The following is a 22,028-nucleotide window of genomic DNA, read 5'->3' on the forward strand; positions in this document are numbered from 1 at the left end:
CTTTGTGCCGCTGGCGGCCGGGTGAGGAGCTAGCCTGCTTGGAACGTGGCGTTGGGCCGTCCTCATTTCAGGCCCGCAGTGGGAGCCCGTGGGGTGAGAGTTGTGGAGAAAAGCCTCTGAGCTCACTCCCTTCTGCTCTCCTGAAGCTGGTGACCGCCTATCAGAGAAGGAGACGGAGGACCTGATGGCCTGGATCAGAAACGCACTGGGGTCGCGTGTCACCAACGTGAAGGTGAGGCCTTACAGGAGATGGGCCACCACCTGACCACCGTGGCCCTTGGTGACCACACAGCTGGCCAGCCTGCTGGCTCCTGAGTTGCCTGCCTGGTGGGCATTCTCCCAGCGGCATATCACAGTTGAAGCCATGATATGAGATGGAGACCAGGGATGTCACTGCTGCTCGTGCGTATGTATGCGCACACACACAAGTGTGTAGCCATGTGTGCCCAGGGGGGTTGCTGAGGCAGGGCAGGCAGGCAGGCTCGACTGGCCCATTTCTTCCACTTCGTAGAGCAGGTGGGAACCGAGAAAGTGGAAGGTGAGCAGCTGAGGGCCTGGTGGGCAGGTAGGAGGAGAGAAAGGGATCCCCAGCTGGCGGCCCCAGAGGAGCAGCAGTGGCTGAGGACACAAGGGTTCTACTCCAGGTCTTGGGGGCTTACAGTCCAGCTTGGGTTCTTAGTGGGGGGGTTTTCAGAGAGCTAGGAACCAACTGATCCAGCTCAGAGCTACAAGAGGAAGACACAGTCACCAGAGAAAAGGTGAGGAGTGCAGAGGATTGAGGGAAGGGACTGCAGACAGACCTGCAGGGAGGCCGGGGCCAGAGTGGGGCCTGGGGAAGTGGAACGGTGAGTCCTAGGGGGTCTTAGACAGTCGCTATGGGACTTGGCAGTAGCTGCCATGGAGGAGAGAGATGCAGATAACACCAGGCATGATAGTCCTTGGATAGTAACTGGGACATTGCCAAACTGGTGGCTTTGGGGGCTAGAAGAGGAAGGACAGCAGGATCTGCACGTGGGGCAGCAGTTCAGGCTCCCTTCTCGTTAGTGGATGATTGGGAGGGAGGGACGGGCATCACTGGTGGAGGTCCGTAGGGTATGTCCCTGGAGACCTGCGTTCTTCAGCCTTGTCATCTGGGGAAGCTTCATACGTGGTCAGGACCCTACCAACCCAGGGTCCCCCACCCATGGGCCCCCTCTCACCCCTGGCGTCCTCCCTCACCCCTGATCCCCGGCCTTGCTTGGTTGTTAGGTGACTCTTCGACTGGACACCCACCCCGCTATGATCACTGTGCTGGAGATGGGGGCCGCCCGGCACTTCCTGCGCATGCAGCAGCTGGCCAAGACCCAGGAGGAGCGCGCTCAGCTGCTGCAGCCCACGCTGGAGATCAACCCCAGGTAAGGCTGCCGGTCCCAGGCCTCAGCCCCAGGGCCCTTGAAGCCCATGGAACAGCATGCAAGTTTCTGGCCTGCCAGGTAATCCTTTAAAATTGTGAGTGTGTGTTCTTCCCTTATTTACAACACATAGGAACAGTGCATAAAGGTTAAGTACAGTTTGAGGAATGTCTGTAAGGATAGCACCTGTGTAATCAAACTGTATTCAGTTTACGTGCGTATAAAGTTTAAAAAGCCGAGCCTGGCTGGCTCCAGCTACTCCCCCTTCTCTCTCCTCTGGAATTCTGCCCCCTCCTCAGGGAACCACAGTCTGACTTTTGTCATAATCGTTTCCTTGCTTTGCTTTATGGTTTTCTCACCTATTTGTATCCTTAAACAACAAGTCAGTTTGCCTGTCTTTGAGCTTCTCTGTGAGTGGAATCCCTGTGCGCGTGTTCTTTTTGAAGTCTCTCTTCCTCAGTGTGTGGGAGACCGTCCGTGTGGAGGCTAGTTGTCGCTTGTGTTCATAACTGAGTGATATTCATGGTATGAATCTGTCTCAGCACAGTTGTCCTACTTTGTTGGACATTCAGGTAGTTTCCGTTTGGGGGCTCTGGGGAACAGGTTGTTGTGAACGTTCCTCTCCACGTGTCTGGCCCATGTGAGAGTTTCTCTGAGGTGTGTGTCCAGGTGTGAAACTGCCATATCCTCAGCTGGGCTAGGCGATGCCCACTGCTTCCAGAACGCAGGCGCCAGCTCCCCCGGCAGAGCATGAGAACTCCCGGGTCCCTCATGTACTGGCCTTGGGCTTCGGCTTGGCTTTGGCTTTCTCACAACATGTCTTTTAAGACTTTGTTTGGAGCCAGCCCTGTGGCTGAGTGGTTAAGTTCAAGTGCTCTGCTTCAGTGGTCCAGGGTTTCGCCAGTTTGAATCCTGGGCGAGGACATGGCACCACTCATCAGGCCATGCTGAGGCGGCATCCCACATGCCACAACTAGAAGGACCCACAACTAAAAATACACAACTGTGTACTGGGGGGCTTTGGGGAGAAAAAAGAAAAATAAAATCTTAAAAAAAAAAAAGGCTTTGTTCTTTTTCCCGTTGGGATCTCTCTCTCTCTTTTTTTAAATTGATTTTTAATTCTTTATATTGGTTGTCTAGTGGTTAAGACTGTGCTCTCACCTCCTCGGCCCGGGTTTGTTTCCTGGTCAGGGAACCACACCACCCATCTGTCGATTGTCACACTGTGGTGGCTGCGTGTTGCTGTGATGCTGAAAGCTATGCCACCAGTATGTCAAATACCATCAGGGTCACCCATGCTGGACAGGTTTCAGTGGAGCTTCCAGACTAGACAGACCAGGAGGACCTGGCCACCCACTTCTGAAAAAATTGTCCGTGAAAACCCTGTGAATAGCAGCAGAGCGTTGTCTGATATAGTGCAAGAAGGTGAGAGGAGGCACAGAAAGACCATGCGGGGTTCCGCTCTGCCGTCCACAGGGTCGCTAGGAGTCGGAATCGACTTGACAGCACTAACAAAGTTATTAGTTGCAAATATCTCTTCTCACTCTGTCTTTTCACCTGCTTTAAGATGCCTTTTGATGAGAAATTCTTAATTTTAATATAATCAAATTTATAAATCTTTGTTCGATGCTTTTCTGGGTCTTATTTAAGAAATCTTTCTCACCAGAGTCATGAATTTATTCTCCTCTATTTCCTTCTAAAAGTGTTATAATTTTGACCTTTTAGCCCCATCTAAAGTTGGGTTTTAGCCCATCTCTAATTAGTTTGTCTGAGGGAGACAAGGTGGAGAGGTCCACTTTCATCCTACTCCATGTGAACGCCTAATCACCCCACACCGGGGATTGCATCAGCCTGTCTGCTCCTGGCCGATTCATGAGGCCTTCTCTGTCGTCAAGTATCAGGAGTCCATGTACGCATGTCTGTTCTGTTGGTGTGTCTGTCTGTGCCAGTACTGCCACTGTCTTAACCATTCAGCTTTCTCACAAGTCTTCATATTCGAAAGGTGAGTTTTCCCTTATTCTCCTTCAAGAGTGTCCTGGCTCTTCTAGGTCCTCACTTGTATGTAGAAGTTTTAAATTAGTCTGACGAGTTCCACACGTGCACATACACACAAACTCTTGGGCGTTTGATTGAGATTGCATTGATTCTCTAAATCAATTTAGAATGAATTGGCATCTTGATATTATCAGTTCTTTCCATCCATGAACATAATCTCTCTCTCCATTTATTTAGTTCTTATTTATGTATTTATTTTTGAGGAAAATTAGTCCTGAGGTAACATCTGCCTGTCCTCTTTTTTTTGCTGAGGAAGACTGGCCCTGAGCTAACATCCGTGCACATCTTCCTCTACTTTATATGTGGGATGCCTGCCACAGCACGGCTTGGACAAGCGGTGCCATGTCCGCACCCGGGATCCAAACCGGTGAACCCCAGGCCACCAAAGCAGAACATGAGAACTTAACCGCTGCACCACTGGGCTCGCCCAAGGTCTTATTTAATATCTTTTTGTAACTTATGTTTTTTGTAAACTTCTTTTACATTTTTTATAGAGTTATTCTTTTTTTTTAAAAGATTGGCACCTGGGCAGGAGACATGAACAGACATTTCTCCAAAGAAGATATACTGATGGCCAATAGGCACATGAAAAGATGCTCATCATTGCTGATCATCAGGGAAATGCAAATCAAAACTACACTAAGATATCACCTTACACCCATTAGAATGACAAAAATATCTAAAACTAATAGTAACAAATGTGGAGAAAAAGGAACCCTCATACACTGCTGGTGGGAATGCAAATTGGTGCAGCCACTATGGAAAACAGTATGGAGATTCCTCAAAAAATTAAAAATAGAACTACCATGCAATCCAGCTATCCCACTACTGGGTATCTATCCAACGAGCTTGAAGTCAGCAATTCCAAAAGTCCCATGCACCCCAATGTTCATTGCAGCATTATTTACAATAGCCAAGACATGGAAGCAACCTAAGTGCCCATCAACAGATGATTGGATAAAAAAGGTGTGGTATATATATACAATGGAATACTACTCAGCCGTAAAAAAGAACAACATCGTTCCATTTGCAACAACATGGATGGACTTTGAGGGAATTATGTTAAGTGAAATAAGCCAGGTAGAGAAGGACAATCTCTGTATGACTCCATTCATATGAGGAATTTAAACATGTGGACAAAGAGAACAGATTAGTGGCTACCAGGGGAAAGGAGGGGTGTGGGGTGGGCACAAAGGGTGAAGGGGTGCACCTACAACACAACTGACAAAACAATAATGTACAACTGAAATTTCACAAGATTGTAACCTATCGTTAACTCAATAAAAAATTAAAGAAAAAAAGATTGGCACCTGAGCTAACAGCTGTTGCCAATCTTTTTTGTTTTTTTCTACTTTTTCTCCCCAAATCCCCTCAGTACATAGTTGTATATCTTAGTTGCAGGTCCTTCCAGTTGTGGCGTGTGGGACGCTGCCTTAGCGTGGCCTGACGAGCGGTGCCATGTCCGCGCCCAGGATCCGAACTGGCAAAACCCTGGGCTGCCAAAGCGGAGCGCGAGAACTTAATGACTCGGCCACGGGGCCGGCCCCCTATAGAGTTGTTCTTTAATGTGCTTTATTTATTGGATATTTTAGTATATGTGCAGCTGAAGTTAGCACTGTTTATTGGATATCTTGAACTTTGATTTTGTAACTGTTGAAGACAGTTGTTTTTGAAAATGGATTTTGTGTACAGCAATAATTTTTAAAATGAAATTACATAAACAAGTTACCAAAAATGTTAAAAACAAAATCCGTAGTCTCATTCCCCAATCACTATAGCCTGTTGGTATATTTTCTTTTGGACTTTTTTCTTACGTTTTTGTGGTTTTGGGTTTTTTTAATAGTACATGTCTAATTTTTTCATTCATTACTTTATGATAAGTATTTTTCCATGTTGCTTTATAACCATAAATTTTCGTTATTATAAACTACTGGGGAGTGAGGGAGGTTCCTTTTCCCTTTTCTGGGCCAAATTACTAGACATGAAATTACTGGGTGAAAAATCTGAATTGGCTTATGGCTAGTGGTGCACGGCGTCAGCCCCCTTTCCAGAAGAGCTGGACCAGCTTGCATAACCTGTGTGCTTCCAGCCCCGGGCAGGTATGTGGCTTCCAGCTGTGGGTCCCTGCCGCAGTCGGATGCTGATGCTGACTGGATGCCCAGTCACTTTAACTAGTTCTGGCACAAAAGTAATTTTATAAGATAACTGCATGGAAGTGCTCATTTCTATTGCCAAAAGACTTTACTTTTTAAATGTTATTTCCCTTTAAAATTAGTTAATATGCTCACATGGCCCAGAATTCAAAACAACCAAAGGAGTTTATAGTGAAAGTTCCCTCCTTTCTTTGTCCTCAGTGCAGCCCGCGTTAGGTTCCTTCTGTATCTTTCCAGAGATGCTGGCGGGTGTGTGTGTGTGTGTGCAAATCCATCTGGGGCTTCCCCTCTGTTATACAAGTGGTGACTTGCTCTGCAGCCTTCCTCATCTTGCTTTTTGAAAGTTTCTTATTATAAACAGTGCCATGAGGAAAGGGAGTTGCTAAGTCTCAGAGCGTCGTCCATGTTTAATTTTTATAGACTCCAATTGTCTTCTATAACAGGCAAATTTACATTTCCCAAACTTCTCAATTTTTGCCATTCTCATAAGCAAAAAATTATCATATGATTTTGATGTATATCTCTTATTACAAGTAACGTTAGACACTCTATCCATGGCATTCTTTTCCTATGCAGAAAAAATTTCAATTTCTCTCATCAGAGTTGTCATTCTTTTCTCTCTGACCCCTGGGTTTACATTTTGCTTGGAAAGGCTTTCTCCTTCTGAGATTATAAAACATTTCTTCCCTGTTTCCTTCTAGTATTATAATTTTGTGCTCTTTAATCTTTGATCCCTCTGGAATTTATTTAGTCTAAGGAATCAGGTAGGTATCCAACTTGTTTTCTCATTGACTGGCCAGTTATCCTGTCTCTTCTGCTCTCGTGTGAGGCTGTCTTTGTCAGGTGCTAACGAACTTCCCAAATCTGTACAGTGGGGCTGTTTGTCCACTCGGTTGCGCTGAGCTGTTGCCATTTCATTTTCTATAACTAAACTGTTCAATTATTGGCACTTTATCACATGTCTTAACATCTGGGACTTCCTTCCTTAACTTCTCCTGGCTGTTTTTCCATGTTTACTTTTCTTTGTAAATTAAAAGAAATCTTTTAATATAATGTATTGATATAAAGGAAACATACTAAATGTGTGGATTAATTTAGGGAAAGGTTCACCTTTCTTTATGGTTTGCTTATCCAGGAACCAACTATGCCTTTTTATACCTTAAAATCTTCTTTCTTTCCCTTTGTTGTGTGTAGTTTATATTAATTTTGGTACTTAATACATTTTATTTATTTATTTATTTTTTTAAAGATTGGCACCTGAGCCAACAACTGTTGCTAATCTTTTTTTTTTCCCCTGCTTTTTCTCCCCAAAGCCCCCCAGTACATGGTTGTGTATTTTTGGTTGTGGGTCCTTCTAGTTGTGGCATGTGGGACGCCACCTCAACATGGCCTGATGAGTGGTGCCGTGTCCGTGCCCAGGATCCAAACTGGCGAAACCCTGGGCCACCGAAGCGGAGCACGCGAACTTAACCATTCGGCCACAGGGCCAGCCCTGAATACATTTTCTAATACCAAAACCCCTGACTGATTCTCTTGGGTTTCTGGGTAATAATCACATGATCTGTAAAGGAGCATTTACATCTCCTTTCTCATTTTTATGTGCCGTATGTTTTTATATGGGGACCGTCCTGTTACACTTTTTTAAATGTTCTGGTAACCCCACCATCTCAGAAAAGTCACTGGAACACGAAGTTAGAGGCCCTCATGCTGGCGTGCGGCCCCGAGCCCTGAGCTAACTGCTGCTGGTTTCTCTGTCGCAGGCACACGTTGATCAAGAAGCTCAGTCAGCTGAGAGAGCATGAGCCTGACCTGGCCCAGCTGCTCGTCGATCAGGTGAGTGTCTCGGAGGCAAAGAGAACTGAGGTGCTGGGCTGCCCGTCTGTGAGCCTGCATTTCCCTTTGCGGCGGGACAGCTCAGTTTCTTCTAAAATCCTGTTTTAGAAAGGAACAGCTCTCTCCTCCCTTCTTTTCTCTGCAATTCTGGGTCCCTGAGTTGGAGCTGGGACAGGGCCTTCCCCCCACTAACGAGGTTCCCGCCCGGCCTTTCAGATCTATGAGAACGCCATGATCGCAGCTGGGCTTGTTGATGACCCCAGGGCCATGGTGAGCCGCCTGAACGACCTGCTCGTCAAGGCTCTGGAGCGACATTGACAGCTGAGGGGCCAGGTCCTGGTGTGCAGCACAACAGCCGTGAAAGCCCCAGGTCTTCCCTGTGGTGTTAGGGCCCCAGTGGAGATGGTGAATAGAACCGAGCACCACTGCCGTGGGCTGAGACAGCCTGAGACCAGCCAGAGAAGGAAGGACTGATGCCAATGATGCCAGCACCCCCTTTCGAGCTTTATTTACTTAAATTAAAAGGTGTTTCTTAAGCTAAGGGTGATACTTTTTGTCCAGACTCTGAGAAGGTGGAGTGCTCTGGTGACACAATGCTATGCTCGGGTGGAAGCAGGGACAGTGAGAAGAAGCCCTCCTCAAACTCCAGCTGCCGTGGTGGTTGGGTGGGGACAGTAGGGAGATGGTGCTGCACTGTGCTCAGGGAACTTGGCACTGGTTTCCTAAACTCTGTCCCCAGCACTTGAATGTGACAGCAGGATCAACCATCTCTCTCAGTTCTTGTGCAGGTCCCCAGGAGCAGCGACAGGCGAGCTGCAGAGGCCTCCAGCCAGGGACCCTGCTCACATTAGCGTCACCTCCACTGGGTAGTGGTCGCTGATGGCTTCGGCCTGGGGGGAAATGTGTGGTGAGCACAGGGATGCCCAGTGTGGTGTACTCTGCAAACAGTACTCCTCGAGGGCCAGGTCAGGATTTGGACCCAGGTACTTTGTTCTGTCACATCTGCCTGGGAAGAGGAGACCAAGAGGCCCCAGGGCCGAGACAAGTGGCTCTTTTGAGTCAATGAGAAAAGCAGCGATTGCTAGAAGTCACATGGGTCTAGATCTCACTATGCTTCTGCATCCCAGGCCCCCGTTAGAGCCACACCACAAACAGGAGGGACACTTACAGTCTGGTCATTCAGGCCGTATGCAGCTTGGAAGTCAAAGGGAACGGCCGAGTCGGGAACAACGGCTTCTTGGAGCAGAGTTCCGGCAACCACAATCCTGTAGCACCGGATGCAAGAGGAGGTCCCCTTTAGCCCACTCTCCGGCTCCGTGCAGTTAAACCTCAGATGCCAGCACGGTCCCCACCTCATCTCTTGGTCTGGTAAATGTCACATCCTTCCATTGTGCCCGTGGAGCCAGTCGGGCCCAGCTCAGCCCTCACCCACACCAGGCGCTTGGGCATCTCACCTTCCTGGCGGCAGCTCCAAGCGAGAAACCCGCAGGAGCCGGCTCCTGTCTCTGTCAGTTCTTGTGCAGCCCTTGGGTGCCCAGGGACGGAGCCCCCTGGGGCCAGCCTTGTACCTGGTCAGACTCAGGTCTCGGTGTGCTCAGACTGCGCACACTGACCTGTATGCCTGAGACTACGCAGAGGAGAAAAGCTAGCATCATCTTATCCCTAAGTGTGCTTTTCCCAAAACTAAGAAATGCGCCCTTTATTCCATCTCCTCAGTGGATTGACTCAAGCTCAGGAGTGTGTGTCAGAGGCCTTGAGAACCGTTTCTGAAGCTGCACCTAGAAGTGAAGGCTGCTGGTGGAGGCGCTCTCGTCCCTGCCCTGAGCCTGCAGAGCCCACCCAGGGGGCTGTGGTGACAGGCCCAGGTCCCGCTGACCTGTCATAGGCGCAATGTGTGGATTTCACTGTGGTGTCAGCAGTGTCAGGAATCAGCCACCAGAAGGCTGGGTTTCTGCGCAGGCGGATGGATGGCCATTGCGAAGAGGTCACATAGCTGCAGCCAGCATTGAAATCGCCCATCAACATGATGTCCTGCCGGGAGACGCCAGCCAGTTGGCCCAGGGACAGGATGGGGCCTCCAGAGCCAAGTACCAGGGGCGGGCCTCACCTCCATGTCCCATTTCTGCTGGACATCCAGGTAGACATCGTAGAGAGAGTCTATCTCAGCCAGTGCATCCGACGGGGCCGCATGCAGGGGAACAATGGCAAACTCCTTGACCTCTGTGGAGATGGTGGTCGTGCTAGCCCCACTGGGGGACAGTGGGCAGGCCTGGTCCCAAGGCACATGGGGCCAGGCTCAGTCCTGCGTTCAGGGCTGGGATGAGGACACATGAGACAGTCCCTGAGGGAGTGGATGTTTTCCTAAGTGAGTTCAATGTAAGTCCAAAGCACTGGGGCTGGGAGGGCAGCATGTAACATTGGCTTTCAAGCTGTCTTAGGAAGGGACAGGTAGGTCCCCTCAGCTGTGTAGGGCAGAGGAACCACTGAAGCGGCAGCACTCACGGGTGAACGGGGAGGAGAATTTGACAATGGCCGGCTCTCGGCTGAAGGTGTCATTCCCGCAGGGCTCGCAGCCATCGTTATACTGGTAGCTGTCCAGCAGGGACACCTGGTCAGGTCTGTGGAAGGCCAGGCCGGAGGGTGCTTACCTTGGGACTGGGGACGCCGCCTGTCTCACTAAAGCCACCTGCTGCTGTGTCTGGGTGGGCAGGGACCCGGAGCTCCCACCCGGGTCCTTCTGCCTCTGCACAGGCTGTGAGGCCTTGGGGCGCAGCAGGCACCTGAGGGGTGGCCCAACTCGGACCCTGCTCTGTGGCCTCCAGTTCCTGCCCCAAAGGACAGACTGTTGCCCCCACACCTGGAGGAGAGGGGCTCTCTAGAGCACCCTCCGCCTTCAGTCGGTGCCCTCTGAGGAGGTGGGCCGCACCTCCTGGTGCCTGGGGCTTCACCTGAACACGAAGAGGTAGCGCTCCTTGTAGTTGTTGCGTCCCAGCGGCTCACTGACCACAAAGTGATAGGTGTTCGGGTCATCCCTGGATTGAGGAAACATCCCAGTTTAGGGGACCCAAAAGGGGACCCTCCTAGGGCCTGGCTGAAGTGGTGCCATACCATGGAAGGGGTCACCTCCCCACGACCCCACCGCTGTCACCCACTGATTGAGTCTGTCCAGCAGCTTCCCCACAGCTGTCAGGTGGCTGTCTCTGACCTCCTGGATGAGGGCAATGTCATAGCGATTCAGGATCTGGGGGAGGGGACACAGCAGTGCTGAGCTGGGGCAGGCTGGGTGGATACTGGGGTGTTGGGGCCCTGCCTGCTCCAGGTCCCTGCAGGGGCCCAGCTGCTGCGCCCTGGGGTGCTTTCATGTCATGGTTTGGCCTGCAGCCTGATGCTTTCCGCTGGGACTCTGCTGCCAGCTGTGGATGGCATGGCAGTGACAAGAGCCCTGTCCCGCCTAACTAGTGGGCTGAGACCAGAGGCTCTTGACACCCCCGTAGTCCACTGACCACTGGCCTAGGACTAACCACTGGCGCAGTGTTCCCAGGGCCTGTGACAGTCCCCCTCACCCCCCGCCCCAGGATTCCTTAGGGACAGGCCAGCCTGGATTTACCTGCACGATGTAGTTGGAGAGGGTGTCATTGGACATCTTGGTTTCCCCGAAAGTCCGGATGTTGAAGGCTGCTATTCTCAGGGACAGGGCCACCTGCAGCAGGCCGGCCAGGGCGAGCAGCACCCCCGTAAGCCTGGCACCCCTCATTCTGGAGCAGGAATGATGTTCGCGTGTGGGTCTGGAGGTAGCAGAGACAGTGCTCTCTCCTCCCCCACTGTCCAGCTGGGCAGAGCTGGTGGACCCCAGGCCGAGTAAATCCTCTCATCGTGGGCTGTACTGAGCAGGCCAGGGCGAGCCTCAGCCCTCTCACCATTGTCCCGAGAGCCAGACACTGGCACCAAGGACCCTGAGGGCTTCTCACTCCTCCACCTGCCAGACGAGTCCCTGGGAGGGTCGCCAGCCTGTAGAGGCCCCTGGTGCGCTGTTAGTGGGACACCAGCTCACTGTCACTGTCCCGCTGCTCCAGGCACCCACCCAGCCAGGACTGGCCAGGCTCTTCCCAGCATGGCTAGTCACCCAGAGGGACCCTGTGGGTTCTCTGGGCCTTGTGCCTGCTCTCCACAGGCCACACATCACACAGCCCTTCGGTCACCAGACACTCACCTGAAGTGTGACTTCCACAGATAACAGGAGTTCTGCCAAGAATCAGGAATTGATATTCTCTGATAGCAGTTTTCTCTTTGTGCTGCTTTAAGAAGAAAAAGCAATCTATGAAGAGGATTCTATTAAGAACGTGGCGGAGGCCCACACAGAGCTGCTTTGCTCCAGATCCCTGCACACAGAATGCCTGTCCCGCCTGCAGCTTTAAAGGTTCAGGCAGTTGTGACCTTTCCCAGGGCATCACCTGGAGGACGTGGAACAATGTCAATGCATTCCCACATGGGAGTGGCTGGCATGTGTTCATGTCAACAGACACAGGTTCTCACTACTGTAGAAAGAGCACCTGATAATATCTGCGCCTGACCTGATCCGTGTCAGGCCTTGGGTCCAGTCATTTCTTTTGGAATCCTTGACTTTCCCATTTGTATTCGTTTCCTGAGGCTGCTGTAACAAGTCACCACACACTTGGTGACTTAAAATGACAGAGATTTATTCTCTAACAGTTTTAGAGGCCAGAGGCTGAAATGTATTTCACTGAGCTGAGATCATGGTGTCACAGGGCCGCGCTCCCTCCGGAGACTCCAGGGGAGGGTCCTTCCTGCTGCTTCAGCTTCTGGAGGCTCCTGGTGTTCCTTGACTTGTGTCCGCATCACTCCAGTCTCTGCCTCCATCATCATGTTGCCTTTTCCGTGTCAATGCTCCCTCTACCGCCCTCTTATAAAGATACAGGTGATTGAATTTAAGGTCCTCTCCCCATCTCAAGATCCTCAATCACATCTGCACTGTCCACTTTTGCCATATAAGTTCACATTCATGGTTCTGGGGGTTAGGACATGGGTGTTCAGCCCACCACCCCATCCAGGGGGGCTCTGTCCCATTTGGGAGGGGGCTGTGGTCTTCAAGGAGAGCCCCGTGAGTGGGAGGGCCACGTCCCTCCCTGGATGGAGGGTCTTGCAGTGTGAAGCGGGGTTCAGAGCTGTGGAGGACTGGAGGTCAGGGAGTGGCCTGAGGGCAGTAGTCAGGAGGGGCCAAGGTCAAAGGAAAGTGCTACAGATCTGGCCAACTGGCGGTGAAGCAAGAGGATGCAGAGGAGATTCAAAGCAGTTCAGGAGGTAAAATCAGCAAGAGCAGAATGCCCTGAAGTAATGAAAACACGCTGACAGACAGCCCGGCTGTTGGCACGAATGCTAATCAGCTCGTGTGTCCCTTGATATGGAGGTTGCAAGATGGGGTCATATGGCCTGGCCCTCAAGCTGCCAGGAGCCCCACCATGCGGAGCCTTTGGCAAAGGCTTGATCGCTGATTCGCCTGTTTTCAATCCCTGAGGCTGGTACAGCTTCAAATATGTCAAAATCCAGAGCCCAACCATCAAGGCAAGACCATCGGCATATTCAACGCAGGTGCCTGGACCCCTTTCTCCCAGGGGTTTCTTTCCTGGACACATGCTTGCCAGACCTTTCAATGGGAGCAACCTAGAGGGAAGCCACTGGTCCAGCTTTTGGCCGGACACAGGATGCCTCCCACAGGTGGCACAGCTGTGGCTCGCACCGCAGGTGACCAGCCCCTCCAGTTCTCAGCACAGAGAACACAGACACCTCTCTGTTGGCACCTCCGCCCTCTTGATCAAAACACTGCCCCTTCTGCTCTGGGGAGCTCCCAGCCACGGTCCCTGCCATCCCTCCCTGAGCCGCCAGAAGGAAGGTCCCAACCGTGGCCCCACTTGTCCAAAGTGCCGAGCTGTTGCCATGTTGGCTGTGCTCAGAGTTGGGCCCGCATGAGAGGCAGCACAGCCCCGGGAAGAGCCTGGCCCGGAGTCAGGGATTTAGGGCCCAGACCGGGCTCATCTGTGCACCTTCAACCACTTTCAGCCTTAATATCTGCATCTATAAAATGGGGATAAAACCGTCACTGCCTTCCTCCTTGGTCTGTCTTGGGAATCAGTGGATATAACATTATTCCACAGAAGAATCACTGCATATCTTCTTAAAGACTCGTCTTATCCCTAAGAACAATAACCCTCCTCGGATGTTATATTTCTGTCACTCTTACCTTTCCCTTATGGGCCTCTTTTCCATTTAGATCAGTGAGCTGTTTCTGTGTAACAAGCAACCCCCAAACTCAATGTGTACAGCCATATGCATTTGTCCTTATGCTCACAGGTCTGCAGGTCAGCTGGGAGGGCTCTGCTCCCTGGGCCTCTTTGTGGGGCCAGGCTGGAGGGGCTGCGGCTCCCTAGGCCATGCTCTTCTAATGTGGTGGAAGGTGGAAACTTCCAGAGGGGTGAACAGAAATACACGATGCCTCCAGAGATCTAGACTTGGAATTTGCACGATGCCACCTTTGCCCACGTTCTCTTGTCCTCAGCAAGCAACAGGGCCAAGCCCATCACAGTGGCGGAGAGTCAGGTGTCGTGGACTGAGGAGTCAGCCCTCCTGTGCTCAGCCCCACACCAGAGACGCAGAGTGGGTGCCAGGGAGGAAGCCCAGCACTTCCAGTGTTTTTCAAAGTCACATCTGCAGGGAAATGACCCCAAACCACTTTCTCTGATCAGGCTGGGCTGTTTTTACATCAACCCTGAGAGTCTGCCACGCTTTCTGGTTAAAGTAAACCTGCTCCCGATCACAACGAAGTTGGAGCCAGGTCTTGAGCTCTGATGAGGCTGAAATCAAAGGATAAAGAAAAAACCCACTAAGCACCAAGGCTGGGAACAAATGGCCTCAAAGGAAAACCCAACACAGGCTGTCAGGTGAGACCCTGTGACCTGTCCCTAAGAGCAGTGGGGGTTGGGGGTGACTAACCGCACACCAACATGTGGCCTGGGGTGTAGGACATCCACAGATCCAGAGGGAAAAGAGAAGAGCACAGAGCAGTGGTTCCCAAACTGTGCACTGAGGCCCCACAGTGAACCCACAGTGCACTCGCAGGGCACAGGAGCACACTTCTTACTTTTGAGAGGGATAGTGATACTCAGCATCTTTGGATGCTGTGCTCAGGGGAGTTCACGGTTTCCATATTTCTATCTTCTACATTCCTTTCCATGATTTCACGTCTCTGCAAAGCTAGGTTTCTGGCAGTTACTGAAAAAGCAATTACTGTGTGAAAATCAATGTGGAACAGACAACAAGGGTGGCAGTGTCCAATCTGATTCCAAGGTTTAAGAAGTGCCCTCCTGGGGCCAGCCCTGTGGCATAGTGGTTAAGTTTGGCACACTCTGCTTTGGTGGCCCAGGTTCAGAGGTTCGGATCCCAGGTGTGGACCTACACCACTCGTCAGCCATGCTGTGCTGGTGACCCACATACAAAACAGAGGAAGACTGGCATAGATGTTAGCTCAGGGCCAACCTTCCTCAAGCAAAAGAAAGTGGAAGATTGCCGACAGATGTTAGCTCAGGGCCAATCTTGCTCAGCCAACAAAAACAGAAGTGCCCACCAGGCATGCAAATTCATTCATAATAATTGTGGTTACTTAAAAATGAAATGAAACAATTTTTTCTTTAAATTTATTATTCTTCTGAATGTCTACTGTAAATTGCTAGGACATAAGTACTTAAATTGTTTGGACTCACCTATTTAATAAATGAAACAGGTATTTCTTTTGACCCAGGGGTTTCTTAAAATAATTACTGAACCGTAAACTAGGGGTGCTCTGAACTGAGAATGGTTGGGAACCTGGGTCTAACATACATAAGGGGTACACCTGAGTCACCAGGTTATATATCTTACTATAGTGAACGTACTTTCTTGTCTGGCCATCATCATTTACAACAGACTGACTATCTAGTCACAAAGAAATTCTCAAGTCTAAAATCTGCTAATGAGACAAACAATTGCAATGGATTAAACATCTCAGTTGTGTTTAAAGCCATGAGTTCATACTGATGTAAAAAATTCATGAGTCAGCCTTGGGCGATGCTAGGGAACGACCCGTTAGCCTGCAAACTGGCTAACGAAGTAAAACAATCAAGAACTTACCCTGCCCTTCCTGTGTAAATAGAACCGCAGAGGCATGCAATGGTTAGTGAGACAAAATCCCTCTTTATATGTATAGGAGTATTCCAGCTAAGCAATGCGGAAGGACAGCTGGAATTTGAGACTCAGCAGTTTGCAACCCCTCACCTAGGCACTTGTCATCAATGGCTACTAACTCACAAAAGACCGCCAGCCTCTGTGCCTCCGCATCAGAGAACACAACAGCACTGAGGAGGACGCTTGCCACGAGCATCTCAAATCTGATCAAACCGCTAGGTCTAAATACAAGGGACAGAGGCTCAGGTCACCAGCACCCTGGGGACACAGCACAATCCAGACTGGGAAACTACAGGACAAAGAATGGTATCATCAATAAATTTCAAGAAAAGAAGAGTGAAAGAGAGAGGAGGAACTTACAAAGAAACTTGAGATTATCACTAAATGCAGCCTACAGTCCTCATTAGGATCCTGTAACACAATGTATTCCTTACTCATTTAAACAAACATTTGCTTAACAAACAAGTCATTTAACAGGCAGCTGGGGAGATGAGAACACTGCTCTGGCAACTGCTGACATTCCTGGATCTGTAGGTTGGATAATGCCATTGTGCGTATGCTTTCAGTGACCCTCAGATTTCAGAGTCACACTGAAATATTTAAGGATGAAATGATAGGATATCTAGGATTTGCTTCAAAATGTTGGCCCTGAAGCTGGGTGATGGGTACATGAAAGTTCTTTATACTAGTCTCTACTTTTGAATATGTTGAAATTTTCCATGGTTAATTTTTTTTTCTTTTTTTTTGAGGAAGACTGGCCCTGAGCTAACACCTTTGCCCATCTTCCTCTACTTTATACATGGGACGCCTGCCTCAGCATAGCTTGATAAGTGGTGCGTATGTCTGCACCCGGGATCTGAACCAGTGAACCCCAGGCTGCTGAAGCAGAGCACGGGAACTAACCACTGCGCCACTGGGCTGGCCCCATGGTTAATTTTTTTAAATCGTATAAATCAAAAAATTTGCAAGCCACAGAACTGAATACAATGTATCATCCAAAAATGAAGTAACAAGAAGTTAATATTAAAATGAAAACAATCCAAAAAACTTGAAATGCCTAGGTTGCATTTTAGAAAAAGCCTCTGGCCACTGTGAGGAGCAGGGCTGGGCTTAGGAGGAGGGAAGGTGAGCAGGTTGGCTCTGGATGAAGGGACAAGGGTGGCGGGAGCAGAAGGGATGCCAAGGTGGGGAGAGAGCTGCAAACTTAGGACCAGGACTTGGTGACAAATTTGATGTGGAGGGTAAGAAAGAAGGGTATCAAATGGTCAGAAACTGTGGGTTGGTAGACAGTGATTAGTTGTCAAGTCCTGAGCATCAGGTGGCCCTGTGGCCTTCAGAAGGATGATAGTTTTCCACCTGCTCAAGAAACACTCCTGCCTCTCTCTGTCCTCTGAGGTGGGGGCCTTGTCCCAGATTCTAGCTTCGGCTAGGACATCTCCACTTGACGTTTGATGGGCTTTGTGAACTTGCTGTGGCGGAACCAGACTGCGCCCCTGGTCTGAGATACCTAAGACTCCTCTGGGTCCCTGCTCTCCCTCAGCCCCACCCCAAATGGATCCTGAGTCTGCACTCCTCTCTGGTTCTGCAGCCCCTACACTGGTCCTCCCGAGAGCACAGACAAAGTCTCCCAGTGGTCTCCCTGCTTCCAGAAACCTGCCCCCACAATCTGAGTCTCCACACAGCACCCAGCACATCTTGTGAATGTGTAATCAGATCACATTATTCTCCTGCTTAAATCTGTCATCGGTTTCTCATTGTCCTTAGGATGAAAGCCAGTGCCTACCATGACCTGTGCGATTCTAGCTCAGGGCCTTCCGCTCTGCCTGCAGAGCCGGGGCCGCCCTGTCATTCTGGTTTCAGCTCAATGTCACCTCTTCAGGGAGGTCATCCTCTCCCTGCCCTCCCCCTACCACCACAATGCTGCCAGTGTTATCTTGTTCATGACCTTTATCACTTGTGTTTGTTTTAATGTGTTTGCTCTTACTGGTTTATACTTCTTTAGGGCTGGCCTCTGGACTAGGACACAAGCCCCATGGGAGCAGAGTCCTCATCTATCTTGTCCATGAAACTGCCCCGTACCTAAAACAATGCCTGGGACACGGGGCTGGCTCTCCACAGACAAAGGCTGAACACAGCAGGGCTGGGCTGGTACTCACCTCCTGCTCCCCACCTCCCTCGGTGGCCCTCCTGGCTTCGTGAGAGAATTTCCCTTCCTCATGGACCCTCCAGACAGAATGCAGCACAGCCTCCTGTCCTGAGGCAATGGGGGACACTGTGGGGCATCCAAGTGTCCTCTGGGCACTCAGCTTTAGTGGACCAGAGGCTCCCAGGAGCTGGTAACTCTTGGGGCCTCACAGGCATGCCTCCCCTCAGCCAGGCTCCACCCAGGATTCCTCCTCTCCCCTTGGGAGGGATGTTTGCTGGCCCCACAGATAGCATTTTAGAGGACAAAGGGGCTTCTTTTACTTCAGATAAAGGGCCGATGTCTTTGCTATGACATTGCTTTAATTCACGTCAAACAACCTGTGCAAGTCAATAGTCATCTCTCAGCTCAGTGTGCTGGCCGTGGCCCATGACCCAGACTCGTGGCCCCTCACCATCCCTCATGAATTTATTTTGGTTCATTATAAAGAAACCATTAACCCAGGATGGAAAACTTCTCAGAACAACACCATCTGAATTGCTGCAATCTACAACAGCTTCACGGTCATGCTCAGCAGCAGCCCGGCCCCTGTTTCCCCACCCTCGGCCACGTCCCTGCCCATCACATGGGTGGGACAGGCACACTTGAGTTCCACGGTACGTGAAGCCTGTACAACAGCATATGTGCCCCTCTTTGCAAGTCACAGACAAGTCTCCGTTGGTTCCCCAATCCCCTTGGCTCCTCAGAGCTGCTTTCCGCACTCTGTGTTCAGAAGAGAAGCAAATGCAAAGATGACTGTTTAAAAAGGCATTTTTTAAGGGAGATGTTGGAGAGATTAGCACACCTTTAGCCCGAGCCCAAGAATAGAAACACGCTTGTGTTCCTGATGATAAACCTGAGGCTCCTGAAGATTTCATTAGAGTCAAAGAACTCTACTGACTGGACTCCCAATGTGCTAGCAATGTTTCCAACAAGGTTGCAATTGAAAAAGCCCCCTCAGTCTCTCCTAAGCACCAGAGCCTTCTCGGCAGCACCCCATCCCTGCCCAAGGCTAGGGGTCCATGGAAGGGGTGAGCAGGGCCCTGAGGGTCCAGGATGAGGAAGCTCACAGGGATAGTGCGAGTTGATGCAGTGGTGTTTGTGGGGATGTTTTTCTATTGGTCTGTCTTCCAGTGCACTAATCCTCTCTTCAGCTGACTCTAAGTGGCTGTTAAATCCACCTGCTGAATTTTAAATTTCAGTTAATGTACTTTCCTGTTTTAGAATTTTCATTTAATTTTTAAAATTATTTTATTGAGGTCATATTGGTTTATAACATTGTGTAACCTCAGGTGTACATTATTATATACCAGATTCTGTAGAGACTGCATTGTGCTCACCAACAACAGTCTAGTTTTTGTTTTTGTTTTTTTGTTCCTTCTCCCCAAAGCCCCCCAGTACATAGTTGTATATTTTAGTTGTGCGTCCTTCTAGTTGTGGCACGTGGGACACCACCTCAATGTGGCCTGATGAGTGGTGCCACGTCCATGCCCAGGATCCAAACTGGTGAAACCCTGGGCCGCTGAAGCAGAGTGCGTGAACTTAACCACTCGGCCACTAGGCCAGCCCCCCTCTCATCTTGTATTTCATTTAAAGCCACTATTTCCTTGTTGACTTTCTGTCTGGATGATCTATCCATTGATGTAAGTGGAGTGTTGAGGTCCCCTACTATTATTGTGTTGCTATCAATTTGTCCCTTTAGGTCTGTTAATAGTTGCTTTATACTCTTTGGTGCTCTTGTGTTAGGTGCATATATATTCATAAGTATTATGTCATGTCCTCTTGGTGGAATGTCCCTTTTATCATTATATACTGCTCCCTTTTATCATTATATACTGCCCCTGTTTATCTTTCATTGTCTTTTTGTGTGTGTGTGTGTGTAAGGAAGATGGACCCTGAGCTAACATCTGTTGCCAATCTTCCTCTTATTGCTTGAGGACTGTTGCTGAGCTAACATCTGTGCCACTCTTCCTCTATTTTGTATGTGGGATGCCACCACAGCTTGGCTTGATGACCTCTACATAGGTCCACACCCAGGATCTGAACCAGCAAACCCCAGACCACTGAAGCAGAACACACAAACTTAACCACTATGCCACTGGGCTGGCCCCCATCGCATTGTCTTTTTTATCTTGAAGTCTGCTTTGTCTAAGTATGGCAACACCTACTTTCTTTTGTTTGCATTTTCTTACAGTATCATCTTCCATCCCTTCACTCTGAGCCTATGTTTGTCTTTAGCACTGAGATGTGTTTCCTGGAGGCAGCATATTATTGGATTTTGTTTTTTAATCCATCTAGCCACTCTGTGTCTTTTGATTGGAGAATTGAGTCCATTTACATTTAGAGTTATTATTGATATATGAGGGCTTAATCCAGACATTTTATCTCTTGTTTTCCGGTTGTTGTATATTTTCATTGTTTCTTTTCCCTTATGTTTCTGACTGCCATTTCAGTTTGGTGGTTTTCTGTGATGGTCTTCTCTTTGTTTATGATTTGTGGCTCTGCTCTGACTTTTTGTTTAGTGGTTACCCAGTGGTTTGTATAAAAGATCTCACAGAAGAGGCCGTCCATTTTCTGACAGCCTCTCATCTCCATTAGCATAAGCAGCTTCCATACCTTGCCTCATCCCCTTCTGAGTTATCGTTTTCACAAATTATTCTTTTTTGTGTTGTGAGTTTGTGACTAAATTGAAGTGGTTATAGTTATTTTTGATGCTTTCTTTCTCTTTATCTTCTATGTTATAATTGTTTACTAACCTTTTCTGACATAGAGCTGCAAATTTCTGATCCTGTCTATTTATATCCTTGCTTGAGGTTTTGTAAACCTTTGCTTTTTAGTTTCAGATGGGAGGGCTCCTTTCAACGTTTCTTGTAATGCAGGCCTAGTGGTGATGAACTCCCTCGGCTTTTGTTTATCTGGGGGAAAGCTTTTATTTCTCCATCATATCTGAAGGATAGTTTTGCTGGATAGAGTATTCTTGGCTGAAAGTTTTTGTCTTTCAGTATTTTGAACATAGCATAGCACTCTCCCCTAGCCTGTAAGGTTTCTTCTGAGAAATCTGCCGAAATCCTGACAGAAGTTCCTTTGTAGGTTATTTTCTTCTGCTGTGCTGCCCTTAATATTTTTTGTCATTGACTTTTGCCAGTTTTAATATTATAGGCCTTGAAGAAGTTCTTTTGGACCAGATGTAATTAAGAGTTCTATTGGCTCCATGTACTTGTAAGTCCAGTTCTTTCCCCAGGTTTGGGAAGTTCTCAGCTATTATTTCTCTCAAGAAGCTCTCTGCTTTTTCTCTCTCTTCTCCCTCTGGGATACCTATAATCCTTATGTTGCTTTTCCTGAGTCAGCTATTTCTCAAAGAATTTCTTCATTTGAAAAAAATCTTAGTTCGCTCTCCTCGTCCACTTAAAGCATTTCTGTGTATCTATCCTCTAAATCACTGATTCTGTCCTCCATAACATCACCTCTATTTTTTTTATGGATTCTGGATTATTTTATGTCATTAGTTGTGTTCTGCATATCCAGAATTTGGGTTTTTTTTAGATCTTCAATCTCTTTGGTGAAGTATTCCTTCTGCTTATTAATTTTATTCCTGAGCTCACTGAATTGTCTTTCTGATTTTTTTTTTTGAAAGATTGGCACCTGAGCTAACATCTGTTGCCAGTCTTCGTGTTTTTTTTTCTTCCTCTTCGCCCCAAAGCCCCCCAGTACATAGTTGTGTATTCTAGTTGCAGGTCCCTCTGATTGTGCTTCTGAGTTTTATTGTAACTCGTTGAGTTTCTTTATGACAATTATTTTGAATTCTTATTTATTTGTGAAGAAGATTGGCCCTGAGCTAACATCTATTGCTAATTTCCTTCTTCTTGCTTGAGGAAGAATGTCCTGGAGCCAACATCTGTGCCAATCTGCCTCTTTTGTATATGGGACACTGCCACAGCATGACTTGATGAGCGGTATATAGGTCTGCACCCAGGAGCCGAACCTGTGAACCCCGGGCTGCCGAAGCAGAGTGCACAAACTTAACCACCACACCATTGGGGCAGCCCCAACTTCTCTGTTATTTAGATTGTAAATTTCTGTGACTTCCGGATTGTGTCATTTTCCTTCTGCTCTGAAGTGTTTCTGTAGCTCTTCATGGTGCTTGATGAATTGATCATTTGACGGCACATTTGTGGTAGCATC

General features: G+C 48.9%; 2 protein-coding genes across 5 annotated transcripts in view; one reads left to right on the forward strand and one right to left on the reverse strand.

Moving 5' to 3' along the window:
- TRAP1 (TNF receptor associated protein 1) overlaps positions 1 to 7,973 on the forward strand; it is a 54,947-nt gene extending 46,974 nt beyond the window's left edge. Inside the window, exons 15-18 of the mRNA XM_008523385.2 lie at positions 147 to 232; positions 1,249 to 1,394; positions 7,360 to 7,432; positions 7,649 to 7,973. Coding sequence (XP_008521607.1) covers positions 147 to 232; positions 1,249 to 1,394; positions 7,360 to 7,432; positions 7,649 to 7,750 — 407 coding nt within the window. The 3' untranslated portion in view covers positions 7,751 to 7,973. The remainder of the gene's footprint in view (positions 1 to 146; positions 233 to 1,248; positions 1,395 to 7,359; positions 7,433 to 7,648) is intronic.
- Positions 7,974 to 8,105: 132 nt separating this feature from the next.
- DNASE1 (deoxyribonuclease 1) overlaps positions 8,106 to 22,028 on the reverse strand; it is a 28,768-nt gene continuing 14,845 nt past the window's right edge. Inside the window, exons 2-11 of one of the 4 annotated variants that reach the window (XM_070568636.1) lie at positions 13,689 to 14,298; positions 11,643 to 11,727; positions 11,040 to 11,187; positions 10,585 to 10,673; positions 10,381 to 10,464; positions 9,935 to 10,050; positions 9,540 to 9,652; positions 9,309 to 9,463; positions 8,601 to 8,697; positions 8,106 to 8,322 (exon numbers count right to left, since the gene is read on the reverse strand). In XM_070568636.1, the coding sequence (XP_070424737.1) occupies positions 8,275 to 8,322; positions 8,601 to 8,697; positions 9,309 to 9,463; positions 9,540 to 9,652; positions 9,935 to 10,050; positions 10,381 to 10,464; positions 10,585 to 10,673; positions 11,040 to 11,186 (849 nt within the window). In that variant the 5' untranslated portion in view covers position 11,187; positions 11,643 to 11,727; positions 13,689 to 14,298 and the 3' untranslated portion in view covers positions 8,106 to 8,274. Of the gene's footprint in view, positions 8,323 to 8,600; positions 8,698 to 9,308; positions 9,464 to 9,539; positions 9,653 to 9,934; positions 10,051 to 10,380; positions 10,465 to 10,584; positions 10,674 to 11,039; positions 11,188 to 11,642; positions 14,299 to 22,028 lie in introns of all 4 variants that reach the window. The other 3 variants (XM_070568635.1, XM_070568634.1, XM_070568633.1) reach the window with 3 other exon arrangements.

The sequence above is a fragment of the Equus przewalskii genome, chromosome 12, assembly GCF_037783145.1.
Source record: "Equus przewalskii isolate Varuska chromosome 12, EquPr2, whole genome shotgun sequence".
Lineage (NCBI taxonomy): Eukaryota > Metazoa > Chordata > Mammalia > Perissodactyla > Equidae > Equus > Equus przewalskii.